At 39.3% G+C, this 20,844-nt stretch overlaps 1 protein-coding gene across 1 annotated transcript in view; it reads right to left on the bottom strand.

Moving 5' to 3' along the window:
- Positions 1-20,844, bottom strand: part of ECPAS (Ecm29 proteasome adaptor and scaffold) — a 91,031-nt gene that overhangs the window by 39,225 nt on the left and 30,962 nt on the right. The window contains exons 8-22 of the mRNA XM_029919580.1: positions 18,638-18,719; positions 16,347-16,466; positions 13,154-13,239; positions 12,833-12,911; positions 10,996-11,045; positions 9,946-10,012; positions 9,730-9,852; positions 7,766-7,869; positions 7,245-7,368; positions 6,395-6,475; positions 5,361-5,583; positions 4,840-4,931; positions 2,332-2,466; positions 1,408-1,567; positions 816-988 (exon numbers count right to left, since the gene is read on the bottom strand). Of these exons, the coding sequence (XP_029775440.1) occupies positions 816-988; positions 1,408-1,567; positions 2,332-2,466; positions 4,840-4,931; positions 5,361-5,583; positions 6,395-6,475; positions 7,245-7,368; positions 7,766-7,869; positions 9,730-9,852; positions 9,946-10,012; positions 10,996-11,045; positions 12,833-12,911; positions 13,154-13,239; positions 16,347-16,466; positions 18,638-18,719 (1,699 nt within the window). The remainder of the gene's footprint in view (positions 1-815; positions 989-1,407; positions 1,568-2,331; positions 2,467-4,839; positions 4,932-5,360; positions 5,584-6,394; positions 6,476-7,244; positions 7,369-7,765; positions 7,870-9,729; positions 9,853-9,945; positions 10,013-10,995; positions 11,046-12,832; positions 12,912-13,153; positions 13,240-16,346; positions 16,467-18,637; positions 18,720-20,844) is intronic.

The raw sequence follows: 20,844 nt of genomic DNA, 5'->3' as shown, positions 1-20,844 counted from the left end.
CACACACACACAATGGAGTACTACATGGCAATGAGAAAGAATGAAATCTGGCCATTTGTAGGAAAGTGGATGAGCCGTGAGGGTGTCATGCTAAGCGAAATAAGTCAGGCAGAGAAGGACAGATACCATATGTTTGCACTCATAGGTCTAACAGGAGACCAGGAGAGACCTAATGGAGGGCCAGGGCGAGGGGAAGAGGGAAAGAGAGTTGGGGAGAGAGAGGGATGCAAAACTTGAGAGACTACTGAATACTGAAAACGAACTGAGGGTTGAAGGGGAAGGGAGGGGGGGAAGAGGTGGAGGTGATGGAGGAGGGCACTTGTGGGGAAGAGCACTGGGTGTTGTATAGAAACCAATTTGACAATAAACTATTAAAAAATAAATAAAAATAAAAATAAAAGTTTAAAAAAAACCCCAAATTGGCTGTCAGAAGTTAAGATTTAGAGCTGGTCTAAAATCACAAATGTGATAAAACTAGTTAACACTATAAACGTGACAAAACTAGTTAACACTTTATTATCCACTGTTTGCAGGGCAAAAGAACTACCTGATGCACTTCGTTCTTTACCCAAATCCCAGAAGTTATGGGCCTAAATTGGAGCAGTTGAGCCAAATGGTGCATGCGCTAAAGCTGAGCAAAATCACCCCTAACTTGAAATTAAATAGTCACCTAGACTTCCTGTACCATTCTCTTTTATAGCAAATCCTTCCTCCAGCTGCACTATCCTCTATCCTCATTACAAATGTGTTTTTGTTTATTTATGTATCTACAAATAGAAAGAATTTCAGAAAGGAAAGGAAAAAAAGGGACTTGCCTTATTTGTTTCTTTACTGGAGGGTATTCTATTCAGTAAGCTTTCTATAAGATGCAATTTGGTGAAGCCGGATCCCTCACTGGGGATGGGGAGGGGACCGTTTCTGCCAATTTCACCCAGGGCTGTACAGGCAGCAATCGCCAGGAGGGGTGACGTACTGTCCAGAAACGAGCCTGAAAACACATGGAGACAAAACCGAGATGAATACACTATCGCTCTTGGGGTCTGGGGCAAGCAGCAAGGTATTCAAGATTGTTTTAAAGAGAGCAAAACAAAGTCTACATTTCCCTCTAGTTGATAATTCGTCAGCATTTACTCAGTAATAAAACAACATGGAAATTAGGTAGACAGAACTGTCCTCGTGTAAATGTTTAAGGTTTTTCCCATGCAGGAACATACTGAAAGCTATATATAGGAAAAAACATACAGAAAAACTAGAGTACTTCCATTGCTATTAAAAACACAGAATTTATCCAACACTAAGTAAGGTTTTGCGGAAAGGCAATGCTGTAAAAAGAAACTCAGATGCCGCATTAAATTGTAGCCTAATTGAGACCCGCAACACGCAAGCCAGCAAGCACACACTCATCACCTATCGTCTCTGTGGCGCTCTGAATGAGCTCCTCCTGGCCAGGCAGGAAATCGGCATTGGTCTCCGGGTCTTGTTCGCCCATTCTCATTTTCTTCTTAGCCAAGTATCTTCCTACTGTGAACCCCAATGCAAGCAAGGATCCGTGCTGTATCTCCGGGCTCTGGATTTAACCACACAACAGCATATGTGTCTGTCACTCTCTCACACATGCAAGAATGCACTGAAATAACTGTGTTTAGTATAGTCATCTCTCCAATAAAACATAAGGGCCAGACAACAAAGTGACCATTTGAGATTCAACTGAATGCTAATGAACCTGGGGTCTCTCACACTCAAGAATTCCGAGAAGGTAAACTGGGTCTTGACTCACTTCAGGTAATTCCCTAATCCCACACCCACTCGACGTCGGGGTGAAGTGGCTCTCCTGCAGGCCCCCTGTAGCACCCATATGTTCTTCTAGCTGAGAGCACTTGCGGAACTACATCTTCAAGCCTAACTTCTCCCTACTGCCAACAAAATACAATGAGCAGACACTATTTCTAATTGCTAAAACCTCTAAACACAAAGTAGAGATCTGAATGTTTGCAAGCACATGCTTTCTGATAGGACAGGCACCATGATAGGTGGCAGTCAATGGGGAAGGAAAAAGGAACTAACACTTCTGAGCAACTGGTAGTACTAGGAACCCTCCTGTATTTACTGAATTCCCAGCACCTAAAATTCAGCACCTAAATCAGACACAAGGCATTCACAGTTGTTGCATGGAATGAATTAGTCAATATATGGTCTATCATCTATCTCACTTACTCTTTACGATCATGAAAGTTCCTTTGAGAAATGAGAAAAAAAACCTAAAATCAGATGCTTTTGGAAAGCTCTGCCATCTCCCCCAAAAAAAGAACAAAGACAAAACTGGTAACATACATGATTGTCTTTTGTAGTCTTTATAAGCTGTTCTATCATTGACTTCAACTCATTTCCCGACACTGTCGATACCACCACGGAATAAAACAACGCTGCCAGTTCACGCATCTCCTCTTTACTGCTATTCATCAGACTCTGAGTGGTGTAAGAAACAAATATATACATCATATGCAATTATCTTCCTACTGACAACATTTGACATGTAAAATTAAAATAAACAATCCACTATATTGTTCAATCTATTGGTATCTGTGAGAAAACAACACAAGGTATTATTTAAAAATAAAAGCTGAATTATATATCCTGTGCATTTTCATCAAACTTACAAAATATAAAACAGAAACGATACACAGATGATCAAAAACAGAGGTCGGGGCACCCGGCTGGCTCAGTCAGAGGAGCATCCAACTCTTGATCTCTGGGTCATGAGTTTGAACACCATGTTGAGTGCAGAGATTACTTAAATAAATAAAATTTAAAAAAAATTAAAACAGAGATCAACAAATGTTTTCTGTAAAGGGCAAACTAGACTTTGTGGGATCTGTAGTCTGTTTGCAACAACTCCATCCTGCCACTGTAATGGAAAAGCAGCCACAGACACCAGATAAATGAAAGGGCTAATATGTGTTCCAATGAAATTTTATGGACCCTCTAATTCTCATGTATCAGAAAATGTTATTCATCTTTTGATTTTTTTCGACTATTTAAAAATTAAAAACTGAGGTGCCTGGGTGGCTCAGCTGGTTGAGCATCTGACTCTTGACTTTGGCTCAGGTCGTCATCCCAGGGTCATGGGAATGAGCTCTGCACTGGGCTCCATGCTGAATGTAGAGCCTGCTAGACACTCTCTCTCTCTCTGCCCCTCCCTTGCTTGCGTATACATATTCTCTCTAAAATATAATTTTTAAAAAAGTAAAATATAAAAACCATTCCCGGCTGTCAGGCCATACAAGAACAGGAGGCAGGCCAGATCTGGTACACAGACCACAGCTCAATGACGCCTGATCTACATGATCAAAAGTCAAAAACTCTGACATCATTTTATAATCACCAAACAGTCACAAGGAATAAAAAAGATAAAACCTTTTAAGCCAGAAGCAATTTCATGAGACCAGATTTTCCAGAAAAGTGCAAAACTCACAGCTCTTGGTATCTTACATTCATGCTTTCACACTAAGAGATAATCTGTACCTTTTGCCGTAATGTAGCACTAGTGGTATACGAAACTGTAAGAACCATACTTGTTCTAAAAAACTGTTGCACTGTTTCAGTAAAATTCAAATTTAACTGAGCATCTTGAATTTTTATTTGCTAAACTGGCAGTGCTTTCGGTGAGAGCCTGGGACAAGAACACTCCTGTATGGCCGGCGGGGTGGACACAGTACTGCTCGCACGGTGGATGCCCGGTATCCGTCAAAATTGCTAAAGCCTGTGTCCTCGATTCCACCTCTAGGGAATCCACCTAAAAAATACACCTCCTTACATTCAAAATGATGGACTGCTCCTGGCAGCAGACTGGAGGCACCCTACGTGGCCATCAGTGAGGCTCTAGAATAAATTACAGCACGTTCATATAACAGAAAAAAACGAAGTGGTGAAAGAGGACGCCCTCTCTGCAGTTTTACAGGAGGACCTCCACATTCTAAGTTTAAGTGAAAGAAGGTACAAAATAATGGAGAATTTAAATAAAAACGTGAAACAGTAACAATAATAAAACAGTGGGAAAACTATGCACCTCTTGTGTAAAAGAAGGAAAACACTTAAGAATGTTTATTTTTATCTGTGTGTATACGCATAAGTGCACTCTAGAAAATACCCCATATGTAAGTATGTGATGACCTACGTATGTGTCAGGCGAGAGGAGAGGGGGCAGGATGTAGGGAGACGGGTAGGTGGGAGACAGTGATAGTTACAGACAGTTACAGTTACATGTTTTTTTAATGAGCTATTATTCCACTATCAGAAGTCAACCAGTTTTTTTTTTAAAGCTTATTTAATTTATTTTCAGAGTGAGAAAGAAAGAGGCAGAGAGAGGCAGAGAGAGAGAGAGAGAGAGAGAAAGAAAGAGAGAGAGAGAGAGAATCCCTAGGCGGCTCCTGGACACAGGGCCTGATGTGGGGCTTGAACCCATGAACCTTGGGATCATGACCTAAAGTGAAATCAAGAGTTGGATGCTTAACTGACTGAGCCTCACGTACTTTTTATTTAAGCTACAAATCTTTTTTTTTAAACACAAAAAAAAAATACATACATATATATGTAAATTTTTTTTTTACTTCTGATTTTACTTATTTTTTTATATGATTCCCAATTCATCTCTCACTCTCACCCAGATGGATCATTGAGATACATTAACTTACATGCTTCCTAGGAAGTATTTGGTAAGAGCGTTTTCAAAATGACCCAAAGGTAGGAAAGGTCAAAGGAACACTAGCAGAAAGGTGAAATTATCAAACTAAAGTGAAAACTATACAGAATCAAAGACAAATGTACATGAATAGGACGTACCTTTATCCATTCTGTTTTGTCTACAAATTTGGCAGCCAGTTTTTCTGGATACACGGAGACAGCTTCCAGTAGGCAGTACATGACTGGCAAACCTACAAAAGACAGGATTCGGAACCATTTTAGGTTCAAGAAAAGTGGTAAACACACAGGGTTCACTAAGTTCCTTTAAAGTATAAGGCCCCTGCTTTGGGAGGCGTCCTCCAGTTCTACACAACAAAAATCAACTTAAATACAGTGTGTGATTCAATAGAGCAAATTTACAGACTAAGTGTCTATAAAAAGATACACTGTTTTTCATACCCACTTCCAAAGTAAAAACATTATCTATCATCAGAATTTCTTCCAGAGAAGAGTAACCAGGCATCCAGGATGCAGCAATTAAGTTTAGAAAAGAAAAAACGACTAAGGTTCAGGTACAGTAGTGAAGCGAGAAAATTATGTTGCTATAAATTCTCAGCTGAGTTTAAGATCAGACGTTTGCCTCAGGGCTTTCCCATCTGTCCTCAGCAGCAGGCCCCTACCTCCAACCCCTGCCAGCAGCTGCTGAAGCAGGCCGATGTAGATCTGAACCGGGTTCATCTCGCCACTCTTGAAAGAAGATGAGGACGTCGCCTGGCTGCCTGACATCAAAGTCCGGACGTAGCGCCCGATGGCTGGGGCGTGATCTTGCATGTCGGCCAGACTCTGGGAGGTGGGCACCACTCCCGCACTGTGCGCCAGGCACGTGCGCAAGTACAGGACTATCTAAACGCAGAAGGAAGAAGAGCAAACTCCTCAAGAAGTCAGTGTGGGAGGGTGCGCAGCAAACCGGCTCTCTCCGAGCTTCACCTCCCCGCCCTCCCTCATAAAGCTATTTGAGAATCCTCACAAAAGCTGGAAAACATGACTCAGTATATTAACTGAAATCACCGTAATGGAGCACAGTTTATATAGCGAGCTTTTATAAATCCAAAGAGTGTTTTTAGTGGAGTTTAATGGAGTTTAAAATGCAAAGTCAACTTTTTAAAAACTTAAACAATTTCAACATAGAGAATCCAAACAAGCTCAGCATATAGTTGGCTTTAAAATTCAAATCTGATTTGCTATAATAATTTGCTATAAAATCACAACAGCAATCAATGCAGAGCACTCAGTTCCTCCACAAAGAGAATCTCACTGAGCTAAATATACTTAAAGACTCCACCATGAATTAAAATAACACCAATTACCAAGGGGCCCCTGGGTGGCTCAGTCGATTAAGCATCTAACTCTTGATTTCGGCTCAGGTCACGATCTCAGGGTTTGTGAGATCAAGCCCCACATCGGGCTCTATCCATTGGTAGCATGGAGCCTGCCTGGCATTCTCTCTTCCGCCCCCTTTGTCTGCACCTCCCCTGCTCACACTCTCTCAAAATAAATAAACTTTAAAAAAACTTTAACTAATAAAATAATACCAATTACCAAACAGTGTTTTTCTAATAAACAACCTGGTGAAAAACAATGACATCACCCTATGGGTTTAACTCATCTTTCAGAACTTGGAGAGAGAGAAAGTGGAAATCTGTCCCAGTCCTACCTCTCCAAAGGCCGCCGGGTTAAATGGGAGGACAGTGGTCCCAGTCATGTACTTGGCTGGAGTTTTCATTCGATGAGAAGCCTAATAAAAATAAGCCAAAACCAAACATTATTACTAAAAAATGGAGTATGTGTGTCCCTCCTCAATTCATAACTGTATTCAAAACATAGCTGTATTCAAAAACATAACTGTATTTCTAACTACATTGTTGTTTGCTACAGTTTTTTTCTAGTCACAGCATTTTCCCATCAATCGTGCTGACTGCACATGTCCCTCAAATCCTAAATAACAGGTGTGGTGCCTTTTTTCCTGACCTTTCTCTCCTTTTCCCTGGCGTATCTACTACTTGTTTAAAAAGAATAAACTGCCCTAGGCATCTACTAACAGTCATCTCGGGCCACTGCAGGCCAGTTACTGTCATTACTTATAGAGCAGGAGGAAACTATGTGCACAAAAGCATCTTCTGACCACAAATCTGACTGTGCTCCAGAGACTCATGGCTACTTAGTCCTGACCTCCAACTCCCTTAAGATGTCTGTCTGAGCAGAAAGCTAGGACCACCAGCATACTCAAAGAAACAATGATTTGAAAATAGGGGCAGGATCAGGACTGGGGGTCACGACAGCCAACACTCTGTCTGATCCACCAGCAGAGAGAACTGCGCCCACGTGGGAGGTTTGCAAAAGCAGATGTTATGTCCTCCTATGATTCTAGTGGAAAAAATCTGAACCGTTCCCTAAAGAATTCTTAAACTTACGGTTCCTAAATAGTTCTCTCAAAAAATAAAAAAGGAGACCTATGTTTAAGCACTATACAACCCACACTAATTTTCTGAAGTTAAATGCCATACCTTTTCTTGAATATAATACACCATTTCCGGGAAAGAAGGCATCTGCTTAGAAGCATTTTCTTTTCTGTTTCTACCAGGAAGACACCTTAATACTCGCTGTGCCTCTCCATGAACTTCTTCTCGTCTGTCAGAAAGACAAGTAAAAATAAAAAATAAATGTCAATAAGAGCAGAATGATCATTCGATGATTAAGAACAGCAATTATATTTGACAGCTGGAGTTCTGACAAAATGTCTTAAATATATTCTTGGCTACCTAAGCAAAAACTCCTAAAATACACTGTAAGAAATTACTTCTTTTTGAAAGTATCTTGAGATTTGAAGAGTTATGTGGCTTACACAGAAATAAACAAGAGAGGGGATGTAACTACAAGTCTGTATCATATCAAGGGCCATATTTTTAACTCCTTAGTAAACTGCTTCTAAATTCCACAGACCAACATTAAAAACAATATAAATTTTAGTAATTTTCCAATAATTTTAAATGAACCCAAATTCAAATTAACACCTTTTGAAACTTACGGATCTCCTGCAGCCAGTAAGAGCAAATATCTGGACGGTATATGATCTGAGGGAAACACCGTACTAGCAAATTTCACAGCCACCTGTCGAACTTGAACTTCAGGCTATTTGCCACATGAATTCACGCACACACAAACACATATGGATTTTTAAAAAAGAAGAAGAACTCAATTACCAGCAATTCATTCTAGTCAACATAAGTCATCTTAATTGTAAACAATCAAAACTGAAATTGCTATTTTATGAAGTATGTCTAAATAAATAAAGACAAGTCATTTGTTGAAAATTTTTAATCGAGTTCTTTAAAAGTTTTGGAAAGTAACATCACTTAAAAAGTACTCTTATGATCTAAAAGGAGCCTCCAAGTAAAGCAGGAAAACCCACCAAGACCACACACAGCCAGAGAATCTCTCTGTACATGCACATCCTCAGCCCAACTTTGGGACCAAGGTCACTGCAAACATTTTCTGGCCATCACCTCTGCTTCCCCAATTCTCAAACTCTTAGTCACATGAATGAAATTAAGACATTCTGCAAGGAACACAAACAGAGGTTACTTGGAATCTCTACAAATCTGAAGCAAAATATCTCCAAGTTTTTCAGATTAGCTCTAATTAACAGACTCCAAAGCAGTTTCAACTACATAAACATATTCAATTAACCTAAATAGATAAATTATCTATGACTACAAAGTTCAACCAGAGAAGCAGTTGACGAATCTTGATTCTGAAAAGCCTTATTCTCATGGACTTCCCCTCCCCCCTCCGCCCCCAGTCCTTCCCTTAGTCACAAACCTAACCTAGTGAGAGGAGAGCGATATTAAGAAACAGATCCTGGGGCGCCTGGGTGACTCAGTCGGTTAAGTGTCCGACTTCAGCTCAGGCCATGATCTCATGGTCGTGAGTTCGAGCCCTGGGTCAGGCTCTGTGTGGACAGCATGGAGCGTGCAGCCTGCTTCAGATTCTATGTCTCCTTCTCTCTCTGGCCCTCTCCCACTAGTGCTCTCTCTCTGCCTCTCAAAAATAAATAAACGTAAAAAAAAATAATAAAAATAAGAAACAGATCCTGTCCTGGTCATTCAGGTATTCTTGCTCTTTAGCAAGAATACATGGTTCACAGTCATATATTGTGGACAAAGATTAACTATCTATGACTACATGTAATTAATCTTCGTCCCCAATATATGACTATGAACCATGTATAAGAACGTTTGACAATGGAACTCTATGTACAATAATCTTCTTGACTATACATAATAATCCTGTCATATTCTAAAAGAAACCAGATACCTTTCTGAACCTTCATTCCCTCGATATGAATGTATTAAATATACCAGCCAAATTTCAGAAGGATGCAACATATTAATCATACCAATACTTTTTGACATCATTCCCTCTTCTGATCTCCCTTTCTACTCCTAGATACGGAGGACAAAGAACTGACTACAACAAAGACATATTATTTTTTATTGCCCATACAGATGTATATATACTCAAAATTCTCTACAAAACAGCCATGACAGCCAAGTAAAGTCTAAAAGGAAGAAGAATATGTGTGATGGTACTGGCTTACTTCCTACAGACTCGTTTTGATGCATAAAGTTTGTCTTTCTTTCCTTCTGCTCTTCCCCCAGTGTTAGCCACAGAACTCCACCCCAGTGGACTGTAGGGTTCAACTATGAGATAAGACAAAAGACTCCCAACTTAGAGAACACAACATTAAGAACAGTCTTGAAAAGCTTTAAACATAAAGCCTCTGTGTAGATCACCACTCCTTCCTCCCTAAAAGCAAATTCCCATCACAAAGAATCACAAGTCAATCATAAATTTAGCACAGCCCAAGTGAAAGCAAGTCTTCTTCTTACTTGTCAAGATAGTGAAGGAGAAAAAGCAATTCAAATTTTGTTCTTAAAAATGTAAAATGTATATACTGCCAACCATTACAGTTCACATAGCTGGCCCTACCTTTATTAAGTATGAAGCCACAAGTGCCTCCATGAGAGTTCGCTGTGCTCCCTCCAAAGTACTGTAAGCTCCAACCATCATAGATAATGCTTCTTGAATAGCAAGTCGAGTCTCAGGCTCTTCCTATAGATATAATAAAAATAGCATTTCCCTCCCTGTCAGCTGTCCAGGTCATCATCCAAATGGAAAGCATAAATCTGCAAGGTGTTTCCCTACCTTACACAGGGCTTCAAAAAGCTGCTGCACAAGAGCTATGTCCTTAGTGAATAAATGGGGCATTCGACTGTAAGAGAATGTAAGGCCATTGTTACAATCGTACGTTTCCACAAGGCTGAAAGAAAATGTAACTCAACACAATCTTTCTTGAATTACATTTTCATCTCAAACACAATGTCAGCAACATTAGATTACCTTCCCCAAAGAGCCAAATACTTTTTAAAGTGAATATTTAACTCTCCAGCTATCTAATCCAAGTAACCCATGATTTAAATACATATTATCCAGATATTCCCTTTACAATATTCCATGCATCCAGTTAACATTTCTGATTTTAATATTCTAAAAAACCAAACAATTAAGACCAAACTGCTATTTAAACTAAAGGCTACTGGGCAAGTGCTACATCAGGGGACCTAGGGTGGCTTTTTTCTGAGCCCCAAAGATCCTTTTCCTGCACAGGAGAGCAAGACTCAGTCTACAGAGACCAATACAAAACCCACACCATGGAGAGAAGCACCACACAGTGCCACTGAGGGTGCTGGACCTCTGTCTCCCTGCTGTGAAATATAGTGAAGGAAAAGGAATGAGGAGGAAGTAGGAAAAGGAAATCATACTAAGCAGAAGAAAAATATCCACCTTTGGAAACAGGACCACCCAGAATCATAATACAGCACTATCCGAAAAGAGAGTCAAAGAGATAGACCTGGACGACAGGGATTATAAAGACTGGTCATAGAGCAGCCACAAGAACACTTAGAGTCAACCAAATGTCTCCAGGGTGCGAGAAAAAGTAACCCAAGCTGACGCAATCCAGTTCAAAATCTCGTTTCAAGACCAGCATTTAATATGGAAACATGCCTTCAAATGTAAATTGAAACATCTCACATCTTTTCCTACTACAAAGGAAACATTTCTAAAACAACCAATGGCTTAAAAACATTTCCTTTCAAAATCAGAACAAATTTATTCTCCATTTATTATTAAATGCCACATAATTTTTCTTAGTTTACCAGCAGGATATCTCTCACTGAAGAAGAGTTTACTCACCTGGAGAGTTTTCCAACAGCGGAATATGCCATTGACAGTAGCTTAGGGTCCTTGAAATTAAGAAGAAAAAAAAAAGAACAAAAAACAGACAAAACAAAAAATACAGTAAACAGCAAAACCTTTTTGCTGCAATTACATGCATTATTTTACTCCTTGTTAAACCTGGTCTCACTCTGCCTAACTACAAGATAGTAACCTCTGAACAAACAAACACAAAGAAATCCAAACCCAGAATCTTCACACCACTAAAAGGAAAAACAAAACAGAACATTGCATCCCCGACTCACTCCAAAAGGAAAATGCAGAGGTCATAAATGAAAGGGGTCTTGGTCGCTGTGCTAAGCTCAGGGTATTTTCAACACTACATAACCTGCAAACACCAAAATTCGTTTTCAGCACACTGGGAAAACAGCGTAACTTCTCAGAAAATTCGCCACTGGTGACACAGACCTGGATCCTCCATCTCTCACCCAAAACTGTCATAAGCAGGGGAGCAATTACCTAAAAATCTGCACAATAATGAACAGCTTCCTTTCATATCATCCATTATAAAAAATTAAAGGGATCACAGTCATCAAGTGAGTGAAGTTTCTTCCTCCTCAGACAGAATTTTACATCGTTTTATGAAAACCAATGGTGTGACTACTCAAAACAAAGTAACCCCTCTGGGAGTGAAAGTTCACACAATTAGCACAGGTCTCATTCTTCTCCACCTAGACGGACACTCCTACGGATCCGTCTGTTGGGAAGACATGCAGGTGTCATGGGGAGGTACAGGGCTTGGGGCTCTGTGGTTTGACCCGGCTTCTCTAGTCTATTGTTAAATATACCAATTCTCCCCTAAAAGCCCAAAAGCATTTTTATTTCTACCAACCATCCCAAGCATCTGACTATCCATGCCATAAAAATAACCTGGAAGGGTCCCTAGGCCTCAAAAACCACACAAACACTATTCAATAAAAGACAGGAGAGCTCCACCCCCAAAGCACAACTGCACACGAATGAATGAACAGCTTTTCATTAATAATATGTGTTAATCTACATTTGGTGCACCAATACTGGGATATGATCTCCTTTATTTATTCACAATAATCCAATGAAGAGGTATTATTTTTATAATCAAGAACAGAGCTCCAAAGATTTTAAGCCACTCATCAAAGAGTAAAACTAGGATTCAAACTCCATTCTAACTCCAAATGGCAGAATCTTACTGACTATATACTGCAAATGTGATTTGTGTGTAGCTCAGACTTAGGAAAGTAATGCTAACTGGAGTTCTATAATCTTACTTTCTTCAGCAAATTCACCTGAGCTAAAAGGAAGACGGCACAGCACAAGGGACACAGCCAGGACAAATAGGATTCAGTACCCTCGGTTCCAAGGAAACCTCATCCCACTGAGCTTAAGGAATCAAAAACTTACTGACTGCATGTTGTTATAGAATTGTGAATAGGTAAAAATTCAGCCTTAAGAATTAACACCATTTCTGAATATTAAAAAATCCAAATAAACATTCTTACGAAAACAAATCAAAAAATAATATTTCTTTCTTTCCATTCCATTTTTGAGTAGTGCCTAGAGGCAGTATAAAATGCAATTGCTTTTAAAAAAAGAAGTAATGAGACCTCTCAAGATTCATATCATTTTTTAACACTAGGTTCCACAAAAAGCAAGAAAGCAAAAGGTGGCAGTAATTTCTGAAATTTGTACCACTTCAAGTAAAAATGTTAGAAATGATGGAACAACAGCAAACTGTAACTAACTAAACCAACAGAAAGGTGGATAACATTCTAAAATATAAGATGTATTAACAATATTTAAAAGACAAGTCACTTACTTCTTTATATTCATTGATTAGCTTGGTCAGGCCATTCAAAAGCATTGGACCTAAGGGCTTAATCTTGATTTCTGGACAACTTTAAAAAAAAAATAGCACACATACACAAAGCAAGATAAAAATCTCGTTATTATGCATCTTTTCAGATGATTACTTAAAATAATTAGAGACACAACTGAAATAAAATAATCTATTAAAACCTAAATTTTTTTTTTAAGATGAGCAAACATGGATGTCTTCCTGGGTCAGAAAGAAATACTTGAAACATCTGATCACTCCAACAGCTTGAAATTCTGCAATCAAATAGTTGAAAAAACTTACGTTATACAAATGTGATGCACAAACTGCAGGGATAACGTTCTCAATTTTGAATTTGTATTTGTACCAAAAAGTCCATCATACACCACCTATGAGAAAGGGACAATGTCAACAACATCAATGAATAGCAGTAATTTACCATTTTTAAATACTAGGTTTCAACAGCAGATCTTGCATACTACCCCTCGTTCTTCAAAACTAATGCAGTTCTTTTTAATACAATCATTTTAGCTCACCACCTTCGGGAGCCAGCCAATCAGCAGCTCCAGGCAGTAGTCCATAAAGTACAAACACAAAGGGTGACCTTACAAGTCCACAAAACACAAGGCTCTACCATCAGAAAGCAACAGTGCTCACAGCAAGGCCCCCACTCTGCCACTTCGAGGACACCAGCAGATAAAACCACTCTGGGTGTAGCAGGTTCCTTAATTACATGTACTCAGTCATTCTGAACAGACTGTAATAAAAGCTTCCCAGAAAACACCAAGACGAAAGCATGCTGTGAGTGGACAGTCAGGACACAGGGGCTCCATGTACTGTGCACTCATTCTAGGTGGCAAAAGAGCACGTACTCCATGAGTCTCGTGAGGCATCCAAAAGGTTCAAATATCTGAGAGCAACGTCAAAGAAATCCTACTTTTTATGGGAAAGATAGTCTTACACTTAAAAAAAAAAAAACCCTCCTTACACTGGTTCCTAAAATTACTAGCAGTATTCTGAACTTACTTGACAACAACATGTGAATGAACAAAAGACCAGGACCGAGCCTGGCCTGGGTAACCAACACCACCATGCCAAGTGTTGTGAGAGATGAGCCCAGCATCGCTCCCAAGGCACTCAATCGTGCTGAGGGGTCAACATGTACATACATTAAAAATGATATAGAACAATATATAATCACATGCTACTTTTTTGGAAAAGACTTTTAGAAAATTTACCTGATAATGGCAGATTATATAGTATAATATGGTAAAATAAAAACAGCAAAAGAATCAGAACACTAATGTTTTGTCAGAAAAAATAAAATTCATCACGATTATAGGCAAACAATTGGGCTAGGTGCTTTCCTACGTTCAAAATCAAGATGAGGCAACATGTGACTAACTAAAGGCACTGGTATCAGGGAAGAGAGGCTCATCTGAATGATACCTTGAAGGATTCTGTGGCTGATGGGTGGAGAAGGGGGGGGTAGGGCCAATTATGTAGAACAGTAATATGCAATCATTAAAAGCAGGAATATAACAAAGAATGTGTGCGATGCACAATGAGTCTGTCTCTGAATATACAAAGTTTTAGCTAGATTTATTTTGAAAACACTAAATAACTACGAATAAATCATATACCTACAGAAAGTCTATGAATATTTTGTCACAAAATTCTGTTTATTACGTAACACAGTGTTACTACAACCAAATAATCTGAACCAAAATTGTCAAGACACTGTCTGGGAAACAGTGCTTAGCAACACCAATCATGAAAAAGAAATGAAAGAAGCTCTGTGATAATTTTATGTTTAAGGAGACACAAAACACAATACTTTAAAGCCAGTCAAATATCAGAGTGCCAGATATGGAGAATACAAGTTTTTTTTTTTAATAATAGCTTATTGTCAAATTGGTTTCCGTAGAACACCCAGTGCTTCTCCCCGCAAGTGCCCCCCTCCATGACCATCACCCCCTTCCCCTCTCCCCCTCCCCCTTCAGCCCTCGGTTTCTTTTCAGGGAGAACACCAGTTTTGTCATCTAGGAGGAGGAAGCAGCAGCCACTGAAACAAAACAGGCTTGCCTTTAAAAGGGGGAAAGATGCTAAGACAGAAGTCTATGTCCACCATACAGTGAACATGAAGGAGAGTGTTCTCACTTTGGGACTGAGAGAGAAGAGTGGCAGGAAATGGGGACATTTTTCAGGCGGGAGGCAGCACTGGAGTGCATCCTGAAATATGAGTAGATGTTTACCAGGCTAAAGGGGGAAGGGGAGCTTTGCCAGGGAAAGGGAACATTCTGAGCAGAGACACAGAGCCACGAGAACAGTGTACTTCAAGAGGAACAATCTTTTGTGGGAGCACGAGGGACAGGGTAAGGGGGTGGCGAGACAGAAGACTGGAAGATGGGTAACTGCTACCTTTTCAGCAGTTACTAGAAACCTGATAACTGGATGACTACTAGCCACTGTGCTCTAGACTTCCTATCAACCCTTCAGTCTTCACAACACTGTTATAAAGGAGCTGCTATTATTATACCCAAGTTATGGTGGAAAAAAAATATTTTTAGAAAAACAGGAAAAGCTCTGATGCTGATTTAAGCTCAAAAGCAAGTAACTAATGACAAAATTATACCCAAATCTCTCTATTCCTGAGCTGAGCTGATCACCACTTGGATAAAAGGTAAGAGCTTTTGCATAGGGACTCATCCCACACCAACAGAGAGTACGAGGATTTCCAATGCAACAAAACCCTGGTGGCAACAAAGAAAACAGAACAGTTTTGGGCAAGAGGAAGGGAAACAAGATAGAAGGTTACTGGAATAACCGAAATAAGAAAGGACAATCTCAATTAACACCAGCATTAAATGTAGGGAGATAAAGACCTTAAAAAGGCAGAATCAAGAGGAGTTGATCATTGCCATGACATAGGGGTTGTTTTCCACTTAACTGACTGCTAGAAACTTGGCACTTGAGAAAAACATTTTTAAAGCACCTGGGTGGCTTAGTCAGTTAAGTGTCCAATCTTGATTTTGACTCAGGTCATGATCTCATGGTTCATGGGTTCAAGCCCTACATCAGGCTCTGTGCTGACAGTGCAAAGCCTGCTTGTGATATTCTCTCTCTCTCTCTCTCTCTCTCTCTCTCTCTCAAAATAAAAAGATAAGCAAGAAAAGAGACGAAAAGAGAAAAGAGGAGAAGAGAAGATGACAAAAACATTTTTGGAGAAGAGCAACTCAGAAAAACACCAGTTTGAAAGGACAGTCACCATACATTTAAGTTGAATGTTAACTATAAATAATACATACTCTACAATAAAAATGTTTTAAATAACTTCTACAGCTAAACTTGATAGGAAAAAAAAAAGATAGACTCTCATTAATCTTGTTACATACATCAATGCATCTCCTAAATATCCATTACTGCAGTTCTTTCTCTTATTAAACAGACATAAAAGTTATAAACAGGCCATTTTTCTCAGGAAAGAACAAATTACCTGAATGTTAGCAGGGAACGTTTCTGCAGCTTGTCTAGAACGAAGGAGATGGGGGACAATCTTTAACTTGACCCTTGTACTGACTGGGTCTCTCTTCAGCTCTGGCTTCAGAACTGCACCCTGTTCAAAATATGTTTAATTATAACTCAGCATTTCAAAATTACTGTGCACTGAAAAAGTCGTGAGAGAAAATCAGTAGTCTCTCCAACTTTTGTTTCAAGATCTTTCTACACTCTTACAAACTACTGAACAGGCCAAAGAGTGTTTGCTTATACTGGAATACTTATACTATATCAGAAATTTAAACTGAGAAAGTTTTACATACTTATTCACTTAAAATTATATTAATAAACCCATGACATATTTTAGTAACATATTTTAAGAAAATTCTATTTTTCCAAACAAAACACTGTATGGAGAGGGTGGCATTGTTTCATGTTTTTCTGTTAAGTATCTTGATTGTCCAGCTTAACAGAAGAGAGTTGGATTCTTTTATCTTCTACGTGCAATCTGTTATGGTATGTTATTTTGGTTAAATTACATTAAAAAAAAAAAACCCAGCTTCAAAAAGATACGTGGTTAGAAAATTTGAGATGACTTTAGCCTTTTCAGGTAATTGTAGACATTCTTTGATACTATAATCAAAACTTAACAAAGAATAGTACCTTAAAGGTTAAAATTTGGATTTGAAACCATACCACTGAACTTTTGCATACGGCGTTATACTAAATTCCACTGAGCCATCTTGCCCACCGAATGGCCCCCTTAACCTTGTAACACTTCTGTAACATCACTGGGCATTTGGAAAATACTGGCTCACTGAGTTAAGCAAACATCTTATTATAAAACATTTTTAAAAATCACATGTTAGTATCACCACCAAGCTCATCAGAAAAATCTGTCGGTGCTGACAGCTGTCGGGTTTGTTGTGATGGGATTCACGCTGCCCTCAATTCTAACTCTTGCTTGAAAGTTCAAGTTTTACCACTGGCAATAAGCCATGTTAACTGTTCTTGAAGCCTCATTTCTTCACTTTAGAGAACACATCTGCCATATATCATCTCAATAACCATAGCTGCCCTATCTACAGGTAAACTAAGTTTTCCTGCTTCATCAAAGATATTCTTAAATAAAGCTGAGTTTTATTCTCTCTCTCTCTTTACTGTAAGTACTGACAGTAAAGAACAGAGTAACTACTAGCACTATTTAGTGACACAGTTCTGGTCTTTGCTGAGACCCCAGCAGCAACACCCACCACTGTTTTTGCACCATTACTACAAATATCGACACAGTTAAAAAAAAAAAAAAAAAGGCTCCCCATGACCCAACAAGGATGCATGGACCACATTCCAAACACCATAGATTTAATCCAACCCTTTCATTTTCTACATGAACAGTATGAGCCAAGAGAAGCTCTGTAATTAGCCAAATCCCCCCTCTCCTCTCCAGCACATTTATGGGCAGCCACTAAGGACTAGAATCCAGGGGAGGAGGGGGGTGGGTAGGGGGTCCCTATTCTGCTATATCACACTCAATTTTACTGAAAATAGTATGATTTTTAAAACAACTACTTATGGCTTAAAAAGCAGTCAAGCAAACAAACAAATAAACCTTGTATGTCTGAATCTGGACTTGAGCACACTTAGAACTAAACAGAACTTCGGTCATTAAGCAAACCCCTTAATTTGAGGCTTCAGAAGAACCAATCTATTACTCTAGATTCTAGACGAGAGGTCAACAAACTAGAGACAAACTAGAGCCAATGACCAAATCTGGACCACCATCTTTCTTGATAGGACTTAAGAATAATGTTTATGTTTTCAAATGATTCTTTAAAAATCAAAAGACTAATATTTCATAATCTGTGGATGTTACATGAATTCGAATTTCAGTAACCATGCAGTTATCTTGGCACACAGCCATGCTCCTTCAGTTCTGTGCTGCCTACGGCGGCCTCCACGTTAGGGCAAAGTTAAATAGCTGCTGCCTCAGAACCACATGGCCAGCAAAGCCTAAAAAATTTACGGGAAAAGGGTGTGGATCCCTAATCTAGACAATGTATCATCATTATTTAAGCATAGGAATTGAAACTAACTGCCAGAGCAAATAAACTAAGTTACCAGAAAATTTTAATCCTCCTAGACTAGCATGACTTAAAATTTTCTACCATATTTCCTACAGTAGATTGAGCTTAAATCAAAATAACTAGGAGAAAAAGTTCAAATATATGGAGAGCCCATGCCAACCAAATGCTTTTTACAACAATGGGAGAATAAACCAAAACAACCTACCTCTTTTGTCTTCAAGGGTATATCTCCAAGGTATACCTTGTACATCTTATTAATGATGGTAGGATTATTCCAGTCAATCAAGCTACAGAAAGTTTCAACACAGCTTGTTAAAATTATATTTCTCCCACTTCAACTGTTTCAAAAAATACATAGCCCCAATATTTGTTACCAAAAGAAAATGTTAGAAATACACAAATGAACTGGGCAAGTGACATTGTAGAAGAGAAGGAAAGGGATTAATTTAGATCAAAATTAGTTTTTAAACAGAAATACATTAAGTATGGGTGCCTGGGTGGTTCAGTCAATTGAGTGTCCAGCTCTGGATTTCAGCTCAGGTCATGAGTAAGATCAAGACCTGCATTGGGCTCTGTGCACAGAGCATGGAACCTGCTTGGGATTCTCTTTCTCCCTTTCTTTTTGCCCCTTCCTCCCTCCCTTCCTCACTCGCTCTCTCTCTCTCTCTCTCTCAGCCTAGGTGGCTCAGTTGGTTAAGCATCCAACTTTGGCTCAGTTCATGAGTTTGAGCCCCATGTCGGGCTCTATGCTGACAGCTCAGAGCCTGGAGCCTGCTTCAGATTCTGTGTCTCCCTCTCCTCTGCCCCTCCCCCTGCTCATACTCTGTCTCTCTCAAAAATGAACAAACATTAAATAAATAAGTAAATTTAAAAAATACAATAAGTCACTTGTCCCACCCTGATTCTAAAGATCATTACATGCACAGTCCAATCTGACACCACATGAGAAAAAATGGACTGTATTCCACTCTCAAGGCCAATGCCATGGAGCAGTTGGGACAGAGCAGAGCTAGACTACCCTTGTTCAAAGAGCCCTGAGGCAAGCATCTGTTTAACCATTTGGAAATTCAAAAGTGACAAGGCAAGTGACCAAAAAAATGTATCCATTAAAGCCACACCCTAAGAAGCTTGCAGCCCCTCCCATTTTTCTTAAATTGTGTCACTATGATTCCTAGCCTCCCTCTCCTCTATCAGCACACATGTGCAGCATTATCATCTAATTCTATATAGCAGTCATGCTGCCATTAGGCACTGAGCCTTGCTCCTTGGTGAGCCCCATGGGCAGGTGACTCAGAACAGAACACTGACTGGTGATGGGCACCCGCCCCCCCCCCCAGCAGCCCCTCCCAGTCATTTTACAAACCTAGCAACACTGCAATCCTGCAATTCACTTACGGGTGAGATTTAACAATACGATCTTCTCTCTGCCTTCTGACACTAGTTCTGCGTCCAAGCTACGCTGTATCTGGGCAAACACAACTTATGATGCTGCTTGGATAGTTTTTCTTATTCATGTCCTCTTTCATAGTTTATCAATCTGCCTCTTCCTCGATATCCACAATTCCACTATCCTTGAAGACGTTCCATGATTCTATTTTGATTATTCACTTCCATCTTTCCTCAGCTGATTACTACTAACTAATCCTCAAGCTCCACCTCTGTTTCCCATCTATAAATACGTCAGGTACATTTTGATAAAACATACACGTTAGTAAAACAAAGTAAAACTTAATAGTAAAATAAACTAAAAACTTAAAATTAGTAAGGATAATTTTTACTATATCGTTTATTTTCCTTTTGCCATCTTTCTAGTTTTAGTTTACTGATTACATGTTTGATGTGAAAATTCAGAAATGTATAGAAATGTATAATCGGTACCATATCCCTCTCTATTCCCTTTCAGTAACCACTAACTTCAGTGTATCTTTTTCTAGACTTCTTTTCTATGCCATGTAAACTGGGTGGGTGGGTGCAGCAGATAGGTAGGGAAATAACCAGATCAACAGATAGATGGGTCACATGCAGAGACACTTCAGGATTTTTCTTTAACAAAATGGGAAAATATTTACATGTTGTTCTCAACTTACTTTTTACCTCTTAAAAACGTTATGCCATTCTTTATGAAAAAATGGACGCTTGTTTTAATAGACAAAGCCAAAACTAATTAAGGTACTTCTGCACCACATTTATATTTCCAGCAATTCAATCCATTTCATGGTAAAGAATGGGGCCAATTCAAACACAATGTGAAGTTTTAAAGAAAGATTTTTTTGGGGTGCCTGGGTGGCTCAGTTGGTTAAGCCTCCGACTTCGGCTCAGGTCAGATCTCACGTTCGTGGGTTTGAGCCCCGCATCAGGCTCTGTGCTGACAGCTCAGAGCCTGGAGCCTGCTTCCAGTTCTGGGTCTCCCTC

Source organism: Suricata suricatta, chromosome 13, assembly GCF_006229205.1.
Source record: "Suricata suricatta isolate VVHF042 chromosome 13, meerkat_22Aug2017_6uvM2_HiC, whole genome shotgun sequence".
Taxonomy (NCBI): Eukaryota; Metazoa; Chordata; class Mammalia; order Carnivora; family Herpestidae; genus Suricata; species Suricata suricatta.
Note: the sequence above shows the minus strand (reverse complement) of the source record. Positions and strands in the feature narration are given on the sequence as shown.